Here is a 19,989-nt window from a genome sequence, read left to right as displayed (position 1 = left end):
CAGCGCTCTAAATCAAGCGCTGCATCAACCTGACCACGGGGCACATAAATGGGGTCTAACAAAACGGGTTGTGTGAAACTTGAATACCGGGTGTTCTGTGCGCCGTACCTACCAGGCTTCCTGTACGAGGTGCATTCAAGTTCTAAGGCCTCCGATTTTTTTTCTCCGGACTGGAAAGAGATATAAGCATGCGCATTGTTTTAAAATGAGGCTGCGTTCATTGTCAATACGTCCCAGAGATGGCAGCACCGTACGGCAGATGGAATTTTACAGCCAGCGGCGAGAATGAGAACTGTTTCAAATACTTAAAATTGCGACGTGTTCCTTACTTGAACAGCGTGCAATCATTCGTTTTCTGAATTTGCGTGGTGTGAAACCAATAGAAATTCATCGACAGTTGAAGGAGACATGTGGTGATGGAGTTATGGATGTGTCGAAAGTGTGTTCGTGGGTGCGACAGTTTAATGAAGGCAGAACATCGTGTGACAACAAACCGAAACAAACTCGGGCTCGCACAAGCCGCTCTGACGACATGATCGAGAAAGTGGAGAGAATTGTTTTGGGGGATCGCCGAATGACTGTTGAACAGATCGCCTCCAGAGTTGGCATTTCTGTGGGATCTGTGCACACAATCCTGCATGACGACCTGAAAATGCGAAAAGTGTCATCCAGGTGGGTGCCACGAATGATGACGGACGACCACATGGCTGCCCGTGTGGCATGTTGCCAAGCAATGTTGACGTGCAACGACAACATGAATAGGACTTTCTTTTCGTCGGTTGTGACAATGGATGAGACGTGGATGCCATTTTTCAATCCAGAAACAAAGCGCCAGTCAGCTCAATGGAAGCACACAGGTTCACCGCCACTAAAAAAATTCGGGTAACCGCCAGTGCTGAAAAAATGATGGTGTCCATGTTCTGGGACAGCGAGGGCGTAATCCTTACCCATTGCGTTCCAAAGGGCACTACGGTAACAGGTGCATCCTACGAAAATGTTTTGAAGAACAAATTCCTTCCTGCACTGCAACAAAAACGTCCGGTAAGGGCTGCGCGTGTGCTGTTTCACCAAGACAACGCACCCGCACATCGAGCTAACGTTACGCAACAGTTTCTTCGTGATAACAACTTTGAAGTGATTCCTCATGCTCCCTACTCAACTAACCTGGCTCCTAGTGACTTTTGGCTTTTTCCAACAATGAAAGACACTCTCCGTGGCCGCACATTCACCAGCCGTGCTGCTATTGTCTCAGCGATTGTCCAGTGTTCAAAACAGACTCCTAAAGAAGCCTTCGCCGCTGCCATGGAATCATGGCGCCAGCGTTGTGAAAAATGTGTACGTCTGCAGGGCAACTACGTCGAGAAGTAACGCCAGTTTCATCGATTTCGGGTGAGTAGTTAATTAGAAAAAAAAATCGGAGGCCTTAGAACTTGAATGCACCTCGTAGAGGTATGAGGCGCAGCTCCTGGCACGTTGTGAAATTCTTGTATTAATCTTTCCGGGCATGTACACAGTAGAAGTCCCCTCCAAGAAGAAGATGTTCATGTGGACATAAGAACAGTAGGGCAATCTCCTCCTCCCGATGTCAGAAGGCGCACAGACATTAATGACAAGCGTGGAGTGAGTTGTAACGCCATACTCCTGGCAGACGGGAGATACATGATGACGACAGTCAGGATATCTTCCAGTACATACACTGCCACTTCACGGCCACGGCGACCACCATGAGAGTCATAGAAGTCACTTGCTGCTATCCACTGGAGCGCTGCTCTAAATACATCTACTGTAGCAGTGCAATGTGGAGCTCCGAAGTCAATATCATTTCTTTCACGAGATGGATCTTGACGAGCATCCGGACGCCATCGAAATTCAGTGACGCGCGTGGTGGGGGTGGGGGGGGGGGGGGGGTGCAGCTACAGGTCGCTGCAGTGAAGATACGGAGGCATCCGGTGGCGGGTGCTGCCAGCGCCGATCGCACAGCGCAGAAGTTGACATCAGCAGATCGGATCCCCTAACGGCAGAGGCTCCATTATGGGATCTGCTGTTTTTTCAAAAGCCCCTTTCCGCGCCAGAGGTGAATACGTCGCAGACACCACCATATCGGCTGGCATTCTTCTTTCTTCGGTAGGGACTTCAGAGATAGAGACTTTCTGTTCCTTCTATGCGAGAGCCACTGAAGGTCACCGTTCCACAGACGCATTGACAACATCGTCCAAGGTCTCACACGCTGAAAACGTTGATTTTCTCAACAGGTAGAGTATCATCTGGACAGGAAGAAGAATCCCGTTGCGACCTGGTACGGCGCCTCCTTTTGCGCCGTTTAGTGGAGCGTTATTTGCGCGATCGCCCTTCCGTGTCCAAAGACGGGAGGGACTCGCGCCGGTCAGGCAGAAAGGCCGCCGTCGGGTCAACCAAAAGTCGACCAAGGAGCCACGTTCGACATAAGCGTCGACCACACTACACATAGCTGTTCACGTGATTCCAAGAGCCGCCTAGTGGCCGGTGGCGACTTGAGCGCTGTCGCATAAGTGGCCGGAAGTACCGTAGACGACAACGGAAGTTGGTAGTGGCGTTATGCGTAGCAGCAGACATTCAGATCTGATATGGCCCTCTTTTTCACACCGAGAACGAGTACACGGCTGTCCGTCGTACGTGATTATGGCCGAACATCCGCTGATGGTCAGCTAAGACGGAACGTGACTGTGCAGATCAATTGTTATTTCGCGCACCCTGTTGAGAACAGGGTATGTGTGGAACGTGGGACCAGCGTTCTCCTTTATGATCACGAACAGCGCCGTATGATCAGAAGGCCGTCATGACGTCCTCTAGAGGTAACTCGAATGGCAGTTCTAATGCCTAATACCGAACGTTCGACTTCTACCACGCCGACATTACCGTCAGCCTGATGAAAACGGAGGATCTGTTTGGTCGCGTTTAGAACGCGCTGGCACGCAGCATCATTGAGCATCTTGACATAACCTGTGTTACTGAGAAACGAGAGATGGATACCCAGTAGTTCTGACAGCGGCATCTTAGCATCTTCAGAGTGGAAACATTCCACATCTATAGTGTTTGGCCGCGCATATTTCGGACAAACGTTGAAATGTACTGTCGATTTCCTAAACGTATTTGATATGAATTCAATGCGTGAAGCCCACGAGCAGGCTATATCGTAAAATGCCCTTGTACACCTTCTGGTTTCATATAGGAATCTATTCAGGAGCGTTACTGGAAAGCAATCCCTATTGTACTTCTTCTGCTGTTAGTCTTAAAATAGTGAAATCAAAATTTCCCAAATGATTTTAGATCTGGAAGCTTACAGTTCGTCAAGAGGATTTGTGCTTGAATAAATACGAAGTTTTGAAAATGGGTCCATCAATTACAATAACCCTGCGCTTTCAGTGTAAATGGAGAGGTTGGCACTGGAGAGGAAGTCATGACGAACTGCATCAAATCATTCAGAAGACGGGGGGAAACATAACACTTCATTTGTTGTCTTTGTTTTTTCAGGTATAGTCTTCAATCCGAAGGCTGGTTTGATGCAGTTATCTACGCGAAACCAACGAGTGTGTGTGAATTCCTAAGGGACCGTACTGCTGATGTAATCGGCCCCTAGACTTACACACTACTTTAACTTTTGCTAAGAACAACACACAAACCCATGCCCGAGGGAGGACTCAAACCTCCGGCGGAAGCGGCCGCGTAATCCGTGACATGGCGCCTCCAACCGCGCGGCCACTCCGCGCGGAAAACTAACAAGTCCATTATCTCTACATAACTATTCCGACCTGCTGAAACTTGTATCTTGTTGCCGTATTTAAACAGTGGTCTTTTTCAACTAATCTTCTCCCTCTACCCCCTTTCCCTGTACGCACCTCCACCCATTACCAAAGCACTATTCCTTGATGCCTCAGGACGTGTCCTAACTAACGATCCATACTTTTAGTCAAGTTGTGAAATAAATATCTATCCTTCGCAGATAGATTCAGTATCTCCTCATTGTCTGAGCTGCACTTCCAATCGTCAGCATTCTTCTGTAGCACCACATTTCAAAAGCTCCTATTTTATTCTTGTCCGACCCACGCTTCAATTCCATTCACGGTTACACTATTCCAGACTAATACCAACCGGAAAGACGTTCCAGCATCCAAATATATATTGGCCGTAAACAAGTTTCTCATTTTCGGAAATGATTTGCTTACTGCATTTTCTGTGCTCTCAATTTCAGCACCTTCGCTTATTTTGCTGCCTCAATAACACAACTCATCTACCACTTTTAGTGCCTTACTTCCTAATCTAATTCCTTCAGCATCAGCTCGTTTAATTCGACTACGTTTCATTATCTTTGTTCGAATTCTGTTGGTATTTGCCATATCACTTCTTTTCACGATGTTATCCTACCATTCGGGTTTCCTGTCAGTCTTATTCCGTTAGCAACAGAATTATAATGTCATCCTGAAAACTCGGAGATTTTTATTTATTTTTTCTCTGTAGTTACGACAGCTACTGAAGAATAGGACCATCCACATAATTCCCCATCCTCGTCATTTATGATGTTTGAGTTACAGTCGGCGAGTCTGCAGATTATTTTTAACTATGCTTTAATCAAAATACAGTTACAAGTCATTTGGTTATACTTTAGATATTTCGGCTACCAGGCAACACGGTAATAGCAGGCTTCGTAGCATCTTCGAAAGGAGAGATTCACAACTGCTAGCCAGTTCAGCGTTGGCTATCGCTAATCTAATGGAGAATCAGCAACATTGTTGAATACTTTTGGCAACAACGCGACCGGCGATTCACTTCCTGGTATGGTTCAGAACTGTGCTGCTTAATTCAACTGATATTCCATTGCCATTTCCGATAAGTAATCTGAATGATTTCCACTTAAGTTGTGACATTGGTGTGTCATTTATTATTTGATTCCAGGGAGGCCATTCCACATATAACGTGTAACTTATGTAGTATTTAACGTTACCAGTTATCTCTGTTAATCAGAGGTACCGCAGTGAGCGCGAACACTTATCAGCACTGGCCCACCCGCTGAACTGACAATCTGCCTTCGGCAGGGCAGCGACTCAGATGTCTTATTTACGTCCCTGCCGCGTTAGCATACGCGCGAGGTTGTTGTAGTTTAAAGCCGACTCCATGTAGCCTACTTCCTTCGACGAACCATGACATTCCCACAGCCAAAGTCGACATTGAAGTACAGTTTTACGACCGAGTATGCGCAACCCAATGCACTGGAAGCTGAACAGTTTTTACAAGATGACGTTCACATCGATTATCACGAACTAACAGGGATTCACCTGTCCATCGTGAACAGAGTGGTCTACATGAAACTCGTGGGCGACGTGGCTTGTGAAAGGATTGTCTAACTAAAAGACGAGTGACCTTCAATTTCAACATTTGGACGGATACATTGGACCTGTGAAAGTGTAACATGCAAGTCTCAGTCAGAGTATGGTCCGCGCGTTCGAGTTGCCGTCTGAGGTGCAATGTTGAGGTCCTATAGCAATATAATAAGCCTTATGGTGGAGAAATGGGCACACTTTACCATGTACTCTGTTCTGAGTGGGATGTGCCAGTGGGCATAGACTTTACTAAGCATGTCCCATCCTATTTCAAAATCTGCGGATGCCAGGCTATCATAATTTACGATGGCCAGTCAAATACCTGTTCGGGATACGGGCAAGGAGTATATCTTAGATCAAGCTGTATGCAGTGTCGCTTCACACAACCGTCGACGTTGGAGGAGAAGATGTCGCCTGATCTAACGTTGTTCCCGTTGACTTACATGGGGACCCTCCAATCTGTTTCATCCGATCATCGACTGTCGACAGGTGCGTCCTCTTCAGATGACACTGAGCAGCCTCCGATGTCGTGGCAGGACATTACAAACGGACAGTCCCTGATGGCAACGACTCCAGTCGTTGTTGGATACCGACACTCAAGTCCAAAGCGACAGAAGAAACGTCGACTGGTTCCATCCGACAACAGCGGGACGATGTTAACAGAAGTCAAAAATCTCGACGGTGGCGACAATCCCCAGCAGAAAGATATGATCGTCGGTTCCCGTGACAGAATTCCATCAGCAGCAGATTCGAAGGTGACCTCTCACAGTGCCATGCTTATGGATGACAGACAGTGAATGGGTACAGTATGTGTCCATATTACGGATGTACTGCGACCTTCAGCCGCCCTGTTAATACTGAGGGGTGATCGCAGCACGAGCCTGACTGTGTGGAGCGACGAAATCGAAGACGTAATGTCGGCTGCGGTAGCTAAATAGGTTGCAGTTGCTTCACATCACGACAGTTAAACGCCAGTGAACATGGGGGTGGACCCGTTCTTGATGGTGGGGCCTTCTTCACGTCTGTCACCTACACCAGCACAGAACGGAAAGAGGAAGGCAAGCCTTCCAGCAGAAATTTCCGAATCCTAGGCGTGTTACCACTTCGTGCAGCTGACATTATGGATTTGTTCTTAGTGTTAAAGAAATTAAGTCACGCATGGGGTAGACTGGTTGTATATACCTATGTGGTCGAATACGCCGATGTGGACAAACAAGGAAATGAATGCATCGCACAGGTTGTAGTCAACCTCCATAGAGTGCGGAGTAGTCTTCTTTACGAAACAATCACGAATGTTTTCTCTGTGTGGGGTGGTTGTCTGTTAGAATGATGCTACGTATGCCTTAAGTCAGGGTTCGAATCACACATGAGCCAACCGATTATGACAAGCACAAGAGGACCCTCTTCACCTCTGGCAAGTCTATATGAACAATGTAGGGTGGCACTGTGTATCTAACGCCACATTACACATGTCCCTTTGTCACCTACTTTAGGAGAGTCGGTGAAGTTTGGAGTATGACAGGGGCGGTAGTTATACCAGGCAATAACTAAGTCACGAGTTTGCTTTTATGACGTAAGTTTTTTATTAGTATTATTAATCGTCGAGGGCACTTATTTCTTATTGTATATGAACTTGAGATACCGAAAATATTGATATTGGACTGGGATTCGAGCTCAGATCTCTCCTCTCACTGGATTTAACGCCTTTGGGGCGATGCGGTTCCATCATTTCATTGTTTCTCCAAGATTAAGAACGTCTCAAGTTCTCCATAAAGTGAGTGCTTCCGTTCCCACAAAAGTTTCCATCGTCTCATTTCAAATTCTAGTATGCGCACACCAAACCGCAGGTGACAAATGCTTATGATTTTTAACACCTCTCCTTCCGTTTTCAGCAATAACGGTTGGTACCAGTTTCAACTCCCTGTCACACACAGAATGGTCTTCGTATCATTTTAGGTTCAAACATGCCACTTTTAGTTACTGGTGAAAAAGAATTCGATATTCAGCATCTCTTCGTATGTAGTCAACGACAGCGATAAGTCCAGGGCTCGACTCCCAGTCACCACAGAACTTCACGTCATGTTTTTTTTTCGATTTCAGACAAGAGCACTTCTCGCTACTGGTGAAAAAAACTTATTTTAATGTCTATCCGTAACAAAGTCAATGACCCCAGGTACTGGTTTCAAATCCCGCTAGGTGAAAACTTTTCGTCTCGTCATTTTAGTTTCAATCAGCATAGACTGGCGGATCCCAGTGCAACGCAAAAATTTCCGTTATGAAATTTCAAGTTAAAACGTGCTGTATCAATTTGAGATCACAAGCGTAACAGTTGATTCATTTCTAAAATAATGTGCTTTGTTATACGAGAATTATCATTACCGTGATATTAATTTCCATTTGGAACTATAGCCATACGGAGCAGTTATGTCTTCTGGCCACTTGAAGTAAGCATTTTGTATAATGAAACGACTGTACCGAGCCGGCCGTGGTGGCCAAGCGGTTAAAGGCGCTACAGTCTGGAACCGCGCGGCCGCTACGGTCGCAGGTTCGAATCCTGCCTCGGGCATGGATGTGTGTGATGTCCTTAGGTTAGTTAGGTTTAAGTAGTTCAAAGTTCTAGGGGACTGATGACCTTAGAAGTTAAGTCTCATAGTGCTCAGAGCCATTTGAACCATTTGACTGTATCGAAAAGCGAGCCGAGGATCTGCTAAGACAGCTACGTTATGTAAGTTGCATACATATCAGGCGAAACTCAGTTCAGATCGTTCGAATAATTCTGAGAGTACCTCTAGTGCTGGTAAAGAAACGAAAGGAACATCTTAACAGAGTAAATTTGAAAGTAGACTTGAAGGTCATTTATAACAACACCAAAATAATGTAGATGCAATATTCTGAAAAGAGAATAGCATGACAGTTCATGATGGGTACGACATTACATGATAGATACGCTGTGGGCACACCAATTTCCAGAGACGATACCAGCCACTTTCACAGCGCTGCACGCATACGTTGCTTGTTCGATGAATGCTCAGGCACCCTGTCGCACCTCTCAAGGCCCGCTTGACTGTGCTGTTTCGTTCCTGTCTACATGACCTGACAACAGTATTCTTTTATCACCTATGTTGTGAAATGAGGCTCTGAAATACGTTGACTTTGTCTGCAATTGCAAGCGGTGTTTGTAACTCAAAAAAATTTGTGATTGTTTGGATTTGTACTATATAATATCGTTATGTACGACCTTTCAGGGTCAATATGACACAAAAAGAAATATTTTCACTATTTTAAAAACAGTCCTAGGTGCAGAACGTTCCTTATTAATTTAAGAAGGCGCCGTATGGGGCATCGTGAATTTATGTCAAAGAAATCAGACATTTTCTGTCTTATCTCAGTATATTTTCTGAATTTACTGACTTATCACTCGTGGATGTTGTGAAGGATCAATTTCATATCATAATGTATGCATAGAAATGTATTTGCCTTATGCATTGAGCTGACAAAAGGCATGAGATACCTCCTTTTTCCCGGAGTAGTGCTGAAACTCGACATGGCGTGGATTCAACAAATCGTTGCACGTTCCTTGCAGAAATACTGAGTCATGTTGCCTTTATAACCGTCCATAATTGCGAAACTATTGTAGGTGCATGAGTAGTGCACCAACGACCTTTCGATTATGTCCCATAAATTTTCGATGGGATTCCTGTGAGACGACGTGGGCGTCCATTTCATTGGCTCAAATTGTCCAGAATGTTCTTCAAACAACTGTAGCCCGATGACAAGACGCATTGTCACCTACAAAAATTGCACCGTTGTTCGGGAACATTAAGTCCATGAATGACTGCAAATGGTCTCCAACTAGCCGAACATAACCATTTCCAGTCCATCATCGGTTTAGTAGGGCCAGAGGACCCAGTTCTTTACATGTAAACACAGCCTGCACTACTATGGAGGCACCACCAGCTTGCACATTGTTTTGTTGACAATTTGGGTCAATGACTTCGTGGGGACTGCGACAGATTCGAGTCCTACCATTAGCTCTTACCCACAGAAATCTGGACTCATCTGATGACGTCATGGTTTTCCAGTCGTCTAATGTCCAACTTACGTGGCCACGAGCCCAAGAAAGGCACTGCAGGCGATTTCGTGCTGTTATCAAAAGTATTCGCATCATTAGTCTATTGTCATAGCCCACTAACGCCAAATTTCAACACACTGTCACAACGGATACTTTCGTTGCACGTCCCACATTGATTTCTGCGGTTATTTCAAGCAGTGTTGCTTGTCTGTTAGCATTGATTACTTTACGCAAACTCTTCTGTTACCGGTCGAATCCTGCCTCGGGCATGGATGTGAGTGATGTCCTTAGGTTAGTTAGGTTTGAGTAGTCCTAAGTTCTAGGAGACTGATGACCTCTGTTAAGTAACATAGTGCTCAGAGCCATTTGAACCATTCGAGCCCTCGGTCGTTAAGTAAAGGCGATCGGCCACTGTGTTGGCCGGGGTGAGAGGTAGTGCTTGCAATTTGGTACTGTCAACACACTCTTTACACTGTGGATCTCAGAATATCGAATTCCAAACCAATTTCCGAAATGGAATGTCCTATATGTCTAGCTCAAACTACAATCTGCGTTCAAAGTCTCCTCCTACGTGTGCCTATCTCCTCCTTCCCCCTCGCTGACTGTTCATGCCCTCAACCTCCTCCTCTCTCTCTCCACGTTGTCACACACCCCAACATAAGGCTGCTGTTTCTTACCCCTACAGTATATTTTATTTCCAGATTGTAACTAACATGTGTGCCAAATTTGACTGAAATCGTTCCAGGAGTTTAGGATGAGCTTAAAACCCGTGGTTCTGCTCACACAGGCATATTTCAAATATGTTTCACAAATATTTAACGTATTTCAAGCGTATTTCTACACATATTTCGCCTGTCTGTGTGGCGAATTTCGCCCCGCAGTTTCATTTTCACGCAGCTTAATATTTATGAAGTCGTTTCTCCTGAACTGAGTGTCGTACAATGATGTAATTTTCCTGGTACGTTCAGTGGTGTATGTGGGTGTCAGCAAAATGTGTCACAAATACAGTTAATAGTAAAGAAATAATAAATTAAAACGTCCTGCTTCAAGTAGCAGTTTTACTGCATGAAGAGCAAAAATGTAGTAGGCGACAAACTTTATTCCATCATTATTTTGTGAGGGTCATCAGCGAGAAAAAGCATCACAAAGGCTTGAGATTATGTGTAAAGTTCGTTGCTAGTCTGTAAGCGCTCTCAGTCTCAAACATTTGATGACTAAAATATGAGTAGTCTCGCGTCGTGGGCTGCACTACTTTTTCGCCCCATTCCTTTGATAGGTGGATGTTTCTTACCTCCACAGCGATTCTTTCCAGACACTTCAATTGAGATCGGTCCAATGGTTTAGGAGGATACGTGAAACATGGATACATACATACGTGAATCCATTTTTTATAATTTGTATGGACATGGATTATGGTAATTATTGTACTATAATATTATCATAAGAATTCTAGCTGGAAGAGATTTCTGTGGGTTACTTCAATGTTGTAGTGTTGTAGTGTGTTCGTGAATACTCACGATGGTGAACAAATCACTAATAAATGTTGACACAGAAGAAATTTTAAATATCTGTGCTAAGTAAACGGCAGAGTGTGGGATAAAAGTAAGGGCGCTTTGCGACAGTAAAACGTCATATGTTCTGAAAGCAAACGTCTTTGCACGCAGAGCAGTATGAGCAGCATCAAAAAAATAAGATAAGAGATTATACTTGACTTCATAAGTAATCTAAGGCGTCAGAATGTAACCTCCGACAACTTTTTTCTCTCTTACTGCTTCAGACAGCAGCTGCAAGAAATTAAAGGGACACTATACATGGTTGTACATCACGAATGTCACTCCTGCGGTCAGTTACATCCCAGAGAAAAACAGAAATATCGCACTTATGAGTACTATGCACCACAATGGCCAAATCAGAAATCAAGATGAAAACATGCCAGAAATGATCTACGATTAGTACAAAATTAAAAGGGCTTTTGAAACAGTCAAGTAACAAACTTTATATCTGTAAGCGGAAGACAAATTGACGGCCAGCGATATTATTCAAATTTTTACTGTATACAAAGCTTATGTTTTGTGGACTTCAGTAGATCCTGGGTTGAATACAAACATTGTGATAGTGAGGTCATTCTTAGAATAATTTGGAAAAGTTCCCATAAAGGAAGATCAGATGAATCACTGAGTGATGCCAAGAAAAGTCCCAAAAACTGGGAATATTCTTCCAAGCTTAGAGCCCGCAAGTTCTGGAAAAACTGTAAAACACAAGCGCTCTAACTTCTACCCATCGAACAATTACAATAAAAAGAATTTGATGCATGGAAACTCCAACGTACATGTTCATAAGACTCTCATCATATAACACGTTTCTTGTAGTGGCCATTTTCGCAGCAGCTGTATATAAAATGCACTTGTTTCAACGAAAATGCCTTTTTAACAAATTGCACATCGAAATTTTTATTTTTATTTATGCACCCAGACGCGTTTCGCCCTTTTTACAAGGCATCATCAGTGGTTTGCATCTAAGCAAACTGCTTTTCCTCATCTGGCAACCAGGTGGACATCTTACAGTGCACTTTCAGTTCATTGTTTACGTTAAACGTCACTGTAAACGCCATCTTTTTAAGTTGCTTAGATGCAATGAATTAGAAGTTACTTGACACCCACTGATGATGTCTTGTAAAAAGGGCGAAACGCGTCTGGGTGCATAAATAAAAATAAAAATTTCGATGTGCAGCATGCAAAAAAGGCATTTTCTTTGAAACAACTGCAATTTATTCTCATCATGCACTCGCGTCCAAACTGTAAGCAATGAATACAACTATCTTGTTGGTAGTGTATACACTCTGCACGGTCATTCAGCTGCCACCGCCCATGGGTTTTATGGAACCTGCCATGCATTCAAAAGCCATGTACAACTTTTTCGTACTCTCTCGCTTGCTACATGCAAACTATTAGTTCTATAGAAAAATGACAGAAGTTTTTGTAGGAAATTTAATTTAGTTAAATTTTATACTGGAATACATTTTCGCTAGAGGCCACTTTTTTCGTTTTATTCAAGAACAACTCATTTGTACGTCACTTTATAACGTTTTTTCTGGAATAATTCGAAAACTACGGTCTCTAGCGACAACGTATCCCTGAACAAAATTTAAGTGTATTGAGTTTCCTACAAAAAGGTACCGTTCATTTTTTTCTTTGTGACTAATAGTTTGCTTGTAGCCAGCAAGAGAATATGAAAAGCCCACACACGAGTGCACGAGTTGTTTAAGACCTATAGGTAGTGGCAGGTGATTCACCCTGTGTGTGTGTTTATCACTGTCCTACCTTATAATATGAATGCATTATATAAAAACAACACAGAAATAATAGTATTGTTATTTAAGAAAGAGTATGAAGCTGTATACAGTTATTAATAAATCTCCTACTCTTCCAGGAATTAATGTTAAGCAATTGATTTTCCATTTTGTGCCCACTTTCGACAAAATAAGGTCAAATTGATGAAAGCTGTATGTATGTGAAGTACATTAGAACAGAACTGCACAGTTAACCGAACAGAAAATATCTGCAATTACGTGGAACAGCGGGTGGAATGCAGAAATCCACATTCCCCCAATTTAGTAGCTCTACAGTATGAGTAGCTTCAGCCGTAATAGCATACGTGAAATAAATTGTGGCCTCTGTTCCTCTCTGAGTTGAGGCGAGTCACACGGTATTAGAGTGATGTCTCTCGTGAACCTTTTTTTTTGTGCTTACGTGACAGCATTTAAAATTCAGTGAAAAATGCAGTACCCTTAATGATTTTGCTGAAAACATTAATTTTGTGAATAATTATAGGCCGCATTTGCGATGGACCTTTATCCCAACCTTATCAGAGACCATTTACGATCGTCGCCTATCCTAGATTACAATGTAAGCAAAGCTTGTTGCAGTAACGTTACGTTTGCTCAGTATTGAGGCGTGTGGATCAGTTACTTGTTTCAGATACGTGAGTGGACCTGGCGGCTCCCGTACCTTTGGCAGCCGGCGACAGGAACATGTGTGACGTGGAGCATCCTCCTGCGCTCTCCCCGAACACGGTGACCTTGTCCGGATCGCCGCCGAAGGCCGCGATGTTGCGCTGCACCCACTGGAGGGCCATCACCTGGTCCTTCAGGCCAGCGTTGCCCGGGATGTCGTCGTTGAGGAGGCTCAGAAAGCCTGGGGCATAAATCATTGTTGCTATTGACACTACAAGGAGAATTTATAATGATCCAAAAATTAAACATTATAGCACAATGTAACTATGTTGTATTGACAAGCGTCACCCATCCACGTCAGTTTCTGTAAGACATTGTCTTTTTGTACAATCAACGTTTGGATGTCCACCAATCTGAAGACTAAGAAACTTGAGTCGCTGAAAAAGTAATACCTTTTGAAAGACAATTACGACCAGTAGAATAGAAAGGCAGCTCCACGAGCACCACTATGAGTATGGGGAAGACGTTGTGATGGCCTTTCTTGGTGCAGAAAACGCATTTGTGAACATCTTTAGAAAAAAGTCTGGGAGGCACTAGAAAAAAAGGGAGTGCAATAAAAAAGCCAAGCAGAGTAGAGGACACTTACTGTGGAAGTCTGAGTTGTGTGACAGTGAGAAAATAAAGGGCTGGTTGGTTCCAGCAAACAAGTGGTGAGAAACAGGGCAGTACATTGTGACCTGTCGTCTTGAGTGTGATCTTGTATGAGATAATGACAAATGTGGTAGAAAAAACTGGGGAAGTGGGAAGTAATGGTGTGCACAGATGACTTGATGATCTGAGGAAACAGGAAGGAGGAGATTCAGGAAGAGCCGGACGCTTGGAAAGAAACTGTCAGATAATATGGAATGAAATTTAATGTAAACAAGTGTGAGATCCTGGTTATAACTAAAAATAAAGACTAACCAACTAGCGAAATAAAGACTGGAGGCGAGAAACTGAAGAAAATCGAGAATTTCAAGTACTTGGGAAGTGTGAAACAGGAAAATGGAAGAAATAAGGAAGAGATAAGTGAACGTCGCAGACAAACACAAGCATTCTTGCGAATTGTTAAGAACCTGGTGTGGGACAAAGATGTCCCACAGGAAAAGCAAGGAAGTAATATACAGACGTTACTACATGCCAATACTGAAACATAGGTAATGGGGAAAAGAGATGTAAGCAGACTACAGGTATGCCAAATGATCATCATCAGACTTAGGATAGGGATAACAGTGAGATGCAGGATAAGGAATGAAAGGATAGGGAAAATAGCGGAAGAGGAATCCTCGAGGAGCAGGATAGAAACTTCAAAGCTAAGATTCTATGGACACTTAAAAAAAGAATGGAAAACAAGAGGATTCCCAAGAAGGTACATGACACGGAGATACGAAGGAAATGATCAAGAAAAAGACCAAGGAGTAGACGGCTGAAAGGTGTGGAGGACTGATAAAAAAGGTGAGGACTGGCCTAGAGTAAGCACAGGAAGATGGTGGGAAAACAACACTGGATGGCGAGGCTTATGTTCCCAATTGACCCAGCCTGGGACTGACTCTGTCCAAGATGATGATGGGAAGACGAGTGTCGTCACTGAGATATTATTTGGCAGAAACCTAAAGATTTACTTGATACAATATACGTTAATGCATACGATACTTATTTATCAAATTTGAAGTTACTACGTGATATTCGTAATCGAAATACAAATGTGGAGTTTCAATGGGATGTTGAAAACACACTGCCATGAACAGTATGCTTGACAAGGACAGTCATGTTCGGTATTTCCTCACTCTAGTAGCCCAATATAAAAAATTACAGGGATGACATCATAAATTGTTTCAAAACTTCGTAACGAAATCCTTGCGACACACTTGTTAATGTACGATGAGGAAGCAAATATAATGACTACTTGTTTAATAACTTGTTGATCCACCTTTGGAATGCAATGCAACAGCAATCCTACTTCCTGTGGATTCGACAATTCGTTCGTAGGTTTTCGAAGGTGTGTAGCGCCAGATGTCTATGTGCAGATCGCGCAATTCCTACAAACTTCATATTCGTGATTTATGGCTGCAGAGCTGTTGCCCAATAGCATACCAGAAGTTTTCCCTGGGGCTCGGTCAGGAGAATTTGGTGGTTTAGATATCAGCCTCATTTCACTTTCATACCTGTTAACGCCTGTAGGACGATTCTGATCTTATGCAATTATCTTGCTGGCAAATACCACTGTCATTGAGGAAGACAAGTATGACAGGATGCATGTGGTCGGCGATAATGGTCCAGAACTGCCGTGAAGGCTTCGTCTATTATCACAGGTAAATGCAACCAGTGCAACAAGAAAAGTGATTCATTCCACCGGTCTACACGTTTAATTCATGGTCCAGACTCTGTAAGAAAGCAGAGTTTCACAGCGGTAACGTTGAATAAAAATTTCTCGGATTTCCAGCCACTTCGAGTGATTAAAATTACATCTCGGCCAAGCACTCTTTGGTCGCTTTGAAGTGGTACGACTGCCAGCTGGCTGCTGGTAAGCCCTCCTCTGATGGTGGCCTGCAGCTCAAAGCGGCATAGGTTCCAGTGATCGCAAGGCTGAAGCGGGCACACTGCACACCGAGGCAACATATGCCCATATATAGCTACACCGTGAGAAAAAGTGACGTCACAGCCGCCAGCTAGTGCCTATAAGGTCTATTCTCGATTATCTCGTGTGCAGTTGCAATCGCATTTGATGATGGCGTTGGGTGAACATGGGAACATGTAGTGATCGAGTCCGCCGTTCAACATTGTGCGCTGAACGGTGTGTTTCGAAGATCTCGGTCTCAGACGATGGATCATAATAGTCTGTTCACTCTCAAAGTTGCCTATGTCAGTGGATTTCACCCTTAGTAGCCCTTCTGAATGCTCCCTCATTCGTCTCGACTCCGCTTGCGTATTTTGGTTAATAAGCCACGTAACCTCAACACAGCAGGGGGCGTTCGACCTCGTGTTTGTTTCATCCCATGTGTATAGCTCTGTATCTCGTCCTCATTGTCATGAAAATGTGTGACATGCGTTTTCATCAGTTTTCAATCGCAAAAAAATAAGCAAAACGTCTATCACAGAGTTAGTACTGTCTCAAAATACATGTAGGAGAAGGCAGTATTTGGATGTCTACCTAATATCCTTAGCGAGGAAATGTTCAGTTTCAGTGGCACGAAACTCAGCTTTTCTCACATGATACACTGCGAACAATGGCCAAAGGACAACAGGCAGATTCCGTACCTCCAGATATCCGGAAAGCACTTTGCTCCACTGCAGAGTGTTAACGAAGGTACGAGCATGCGGAATAGGTTCCCAGATACGTGAGAGGGTATTAAGTAATAGAACCCAGTATGTTGTCCTCGATGGCGAGTGTTCATCATTGACGCGGGCATCGCCAGGAGTGCTCCACGGAAGTGTGACATAACCGCTGTTGTTTTCTACATACACAAATTATCCGGTGGCAGGGGTGGGCAACAATCTGCAGTTTGATGATGATGCTGTAGTGTATGGGAAGGTGTCTGAGTTGAGTGACTGTAGGAGGCTACAAGACAGATAAAATTTCTATTTGGTGTGATGAATGACAGCTAACTCGAAATGTAGAAAAATATAAACTGATTTGGATCAGTAGGAAAAACAAACCCGTAACGTTCGAATGCAGCATTAGTAACGTGCTGCTCGATACAGTCCCGTTGTTAAAATGTCTGGATGCAACGTTGCAAAGCGATATGAAATGGAACGAGCTTTTGAGGACAAAGGTAGATAATTGAATGGTCGACTTCGGTTTATTGAGAGAATTTTGGGAAGATGTGGTTCATGTGTAAGGAAGACCGCATGTAGGACGGTAGTGCGACCTACTCTTGAGTACTGCTCGATTGCTTGGGACCCGCACCAGGTCAGCTTAAAGGAAGACATCGAAGCAATTCCGAGGCGGGCTGCTCGACTTGTTACCAGTAGGTTCGAACAAAAGGCAAGTGTTACGAAAATACTTCGGGAACTCAAATGGGTATTCCTGGAGGAACGGCGTTGTTCTTTTGGAGGAATGTTACTGAGAAAATTTAGAGAACCGGCATTTGAAGCTGATTTCAGAACGGCTCTACTGCCGCCACCATATATTTCGCGTAAGGACCACGAAGATAAGACATAAGACATGAGAAATTACCGCTCGTACATAGGCATACAGAGAGTCGTTTCTCCGTCCCTCTACTTGCGAGTGGAACAGGAGAGGAAATGACTGGTGGTGGTACGCGCCAGCTCCGCCACTCACAGTGAGGTGGCTTGCAGAGTATGTATGTAGAGGTAGATGCAGATGAATCGATTATACTCATACGCACAGTTGTATCGGTTAATGACAGTTCATCTGTTTTCCTTTAGAATCGACTCTCGTGGTCGATGTAGAACGTTAAGGGACAGGGCTCTCACTGAAGGCAATTCTACTCCAGTCAATGAGAGTATATGCTGAATGTGCCCGACACCACTGCAGACTGACCTTTTGGTGTACAGAGGTCAAAGTTAGTCGACGCAAGGGGCGCTGTGAGCGCAGGCCCCATTCTGTGAGCCACCTATTAACATTCTTTGTGACAACTAAAGTACCACCTGCACGTCGGACCGACGGTAGTGATGAATCCGGGTCTGAACGCCTCTCTGACGACTGCTTGGTCCTCTCGGCCCGTTGTCTCTCTAGGTGGAGTGCTTCCTTCTTGACGCAGGTCAACTGATTCTCTCTTGACGCTGTGTTCGGCCATGGTTCACACATTTCTGCCAGCATTATCGAATAGCAGCATCTCTCTTATTCATATGTCGATCGATTCGCCGATTACTCAAACAGATCTCTTTGAGCCCAACTACATGTGCGCTCTCAAACGATAACATTTGAGTATATTGTTCAAGCGCCTATCTGTGAGGCGGTTACTATCCAACTGAGTACACGGGATAAAATTCGCAAAGAATCTATTCCTTGACATCGACATGTCCCTTGTTTACTATCCTCGCCATCTGCGCGGTGAAACTGCGCTGCAGCGTTGCACATTCATCCATCGCATACGAAAATTTAAGCCGGCCGGTGTGGCCGTGCGGTTCTAGGCGCTTCAGTCTGGAACCGCGTGACCGCTACGGTCGCAGGTTCGAATCCTGCCTCGGGCTTGGATGTGTGTGATGTCCTTAGGTTAGTTAGGTTTATGTAGTTCTAAGTTCTAGGGGACTGATGACCACAGATGTTAAGTCCCATAGTGCTCAGAGCCATTTGAACCATTTGAACGAAAATTTACTCTTCTGCATTTTCCGTTGATACCTGTGTGAATATCAATTTGTGAGCAATTTGCATAACCCCTCTGTGAGAGTACCTTTTTTTGTGGAGTATATAAACGGTGCTGACTGCATAGAATGTATACCAATTATCGACTACTTTCAGACACACCTTGTAATATTATAACAATGAAGTGATATACTTTTAAGTATTTTTCTTATCATTTAATTTTGTACTAGCAAAATAATTTTTTTTGTACCTTCGAAATATACCCACAGTTTTGGTATGTGAATGACGGCGAGTCATTAAGGTTCATCAGTTGCTCTCAGGTGTCTGCCTGTTGGATAAGCTTAGCTCGTGATGTGCGCCACGCTCTCCCCCTTCCCAAGCTGTCCGAATGCACGATGCGTCGGCATGCACAGCATCGCTGCCGATTGGTGCGTTTAGTGCGTACAGAGGGGCATCGGCAAGAGTGAGCATCGATGCATCGGCGCATTTGAAATAGTAGTAGCAGTAGTAGAAGTAGTAGTAGCACCGTACAACCTCCTGATATCCTTCATTCTCGTGACCCGATTTTGATGAGCTAAAGCCTATACGGTGCCCCAGGCTCTGCTCAAGTTACATGTGAAAATTCCATGAAAATTGTTGTTCAGACGACACGAAAGTTTTACAAATTTGTCTACTTTTTAGGCTGACTGCATTTCCTAGTACACTACCACTAAACCGCAGTCTGCTACTAGCTGTAGCTACGGCGAGCCTATGTGATTCTTCATATTCCTATCAAGTGCTACATCCAGGTATTTGAATGAGATGATAGATTCCAACTGTAACTTGTTGGCTGGGCGGAGTGGCCGTGCGGTTCTAGGCACTACAGTCTGGAACCGGGCGACCGCTACGGTCGTAGGTTCGAATCCTGCCTCGGGCATTGATTTGTGTGATGTCCTTAGGTTAGTTAGGTCTAATTAGTTCTAAATTCTAGGCGACTGATGACCTCAGAAGTTGAGTCGCATAGTGCTCAGAGCCATTTGAACCATTTTTGTAACTCGTTGATACTGTAGTTATATTAGGTTTTTCCGTTTTGTGACTTGAATAATTTTACATTTTTGAACATTTGAAGCAAGTTGTCAATCTGTGCACTACTTTCAAAACTCATCAAGATCTCACTGACTTTTGTGCAGCTTCTTGGACATTGTACTTCATTGTATATGAATACATCATCTTCGAAAAGCCTGAGGTTAGTGTTAATATTGTCCTCAATGTCATTAACATACAAATTGAACAAGGAACCCAACATACTTTCCTAGCGTGCACT

The 19,989-nt window shown here is 43.9% G+C and overlaps 1 protein-coding gene across 1 annotated transcript in view; it reads right to left on the bottom strand.

Annotated features, from left to right (window-relative positions):
- The window catches only part of LOC126095117 (venom carboxylesterase-6-like), a 116,192-nt gene that overhangs the window by 33,483 nt on the left and 62,720 nt on the right, over positions 1-19,989 (bottom strand). The window contains exon 4 of the mRNA XM_049909825.1: positions 13,434-13,619. Coding sequence (XP_049765782.1) covers positions 13,434-13,619 — 186 coding nt within the window. The remainder of the gene's footprint in view (positions 1-13,433; positions 13,620-19,989) is intronic.

Source organism: Schistocerca cancellata, chromosome 8 (genome assembly GCF_023864275.1).
Source record: "Schistocerca cancellata isolate TAMUIC-IGC-003103 chromosome 8, iqSchCanc2.1, whole genome shotgun sequence".
Lineage (NCBI taxonomy): Eukaryota > Metazoa > Arthropoda > Insecta > Orthoptera > Acrididae > Schistocerca > Schistocerca cancellata.
Note: the sequence above shows the minus strand (reverse complement) of the source record. Positions and strands in the feature narration are given on the sequence as shown.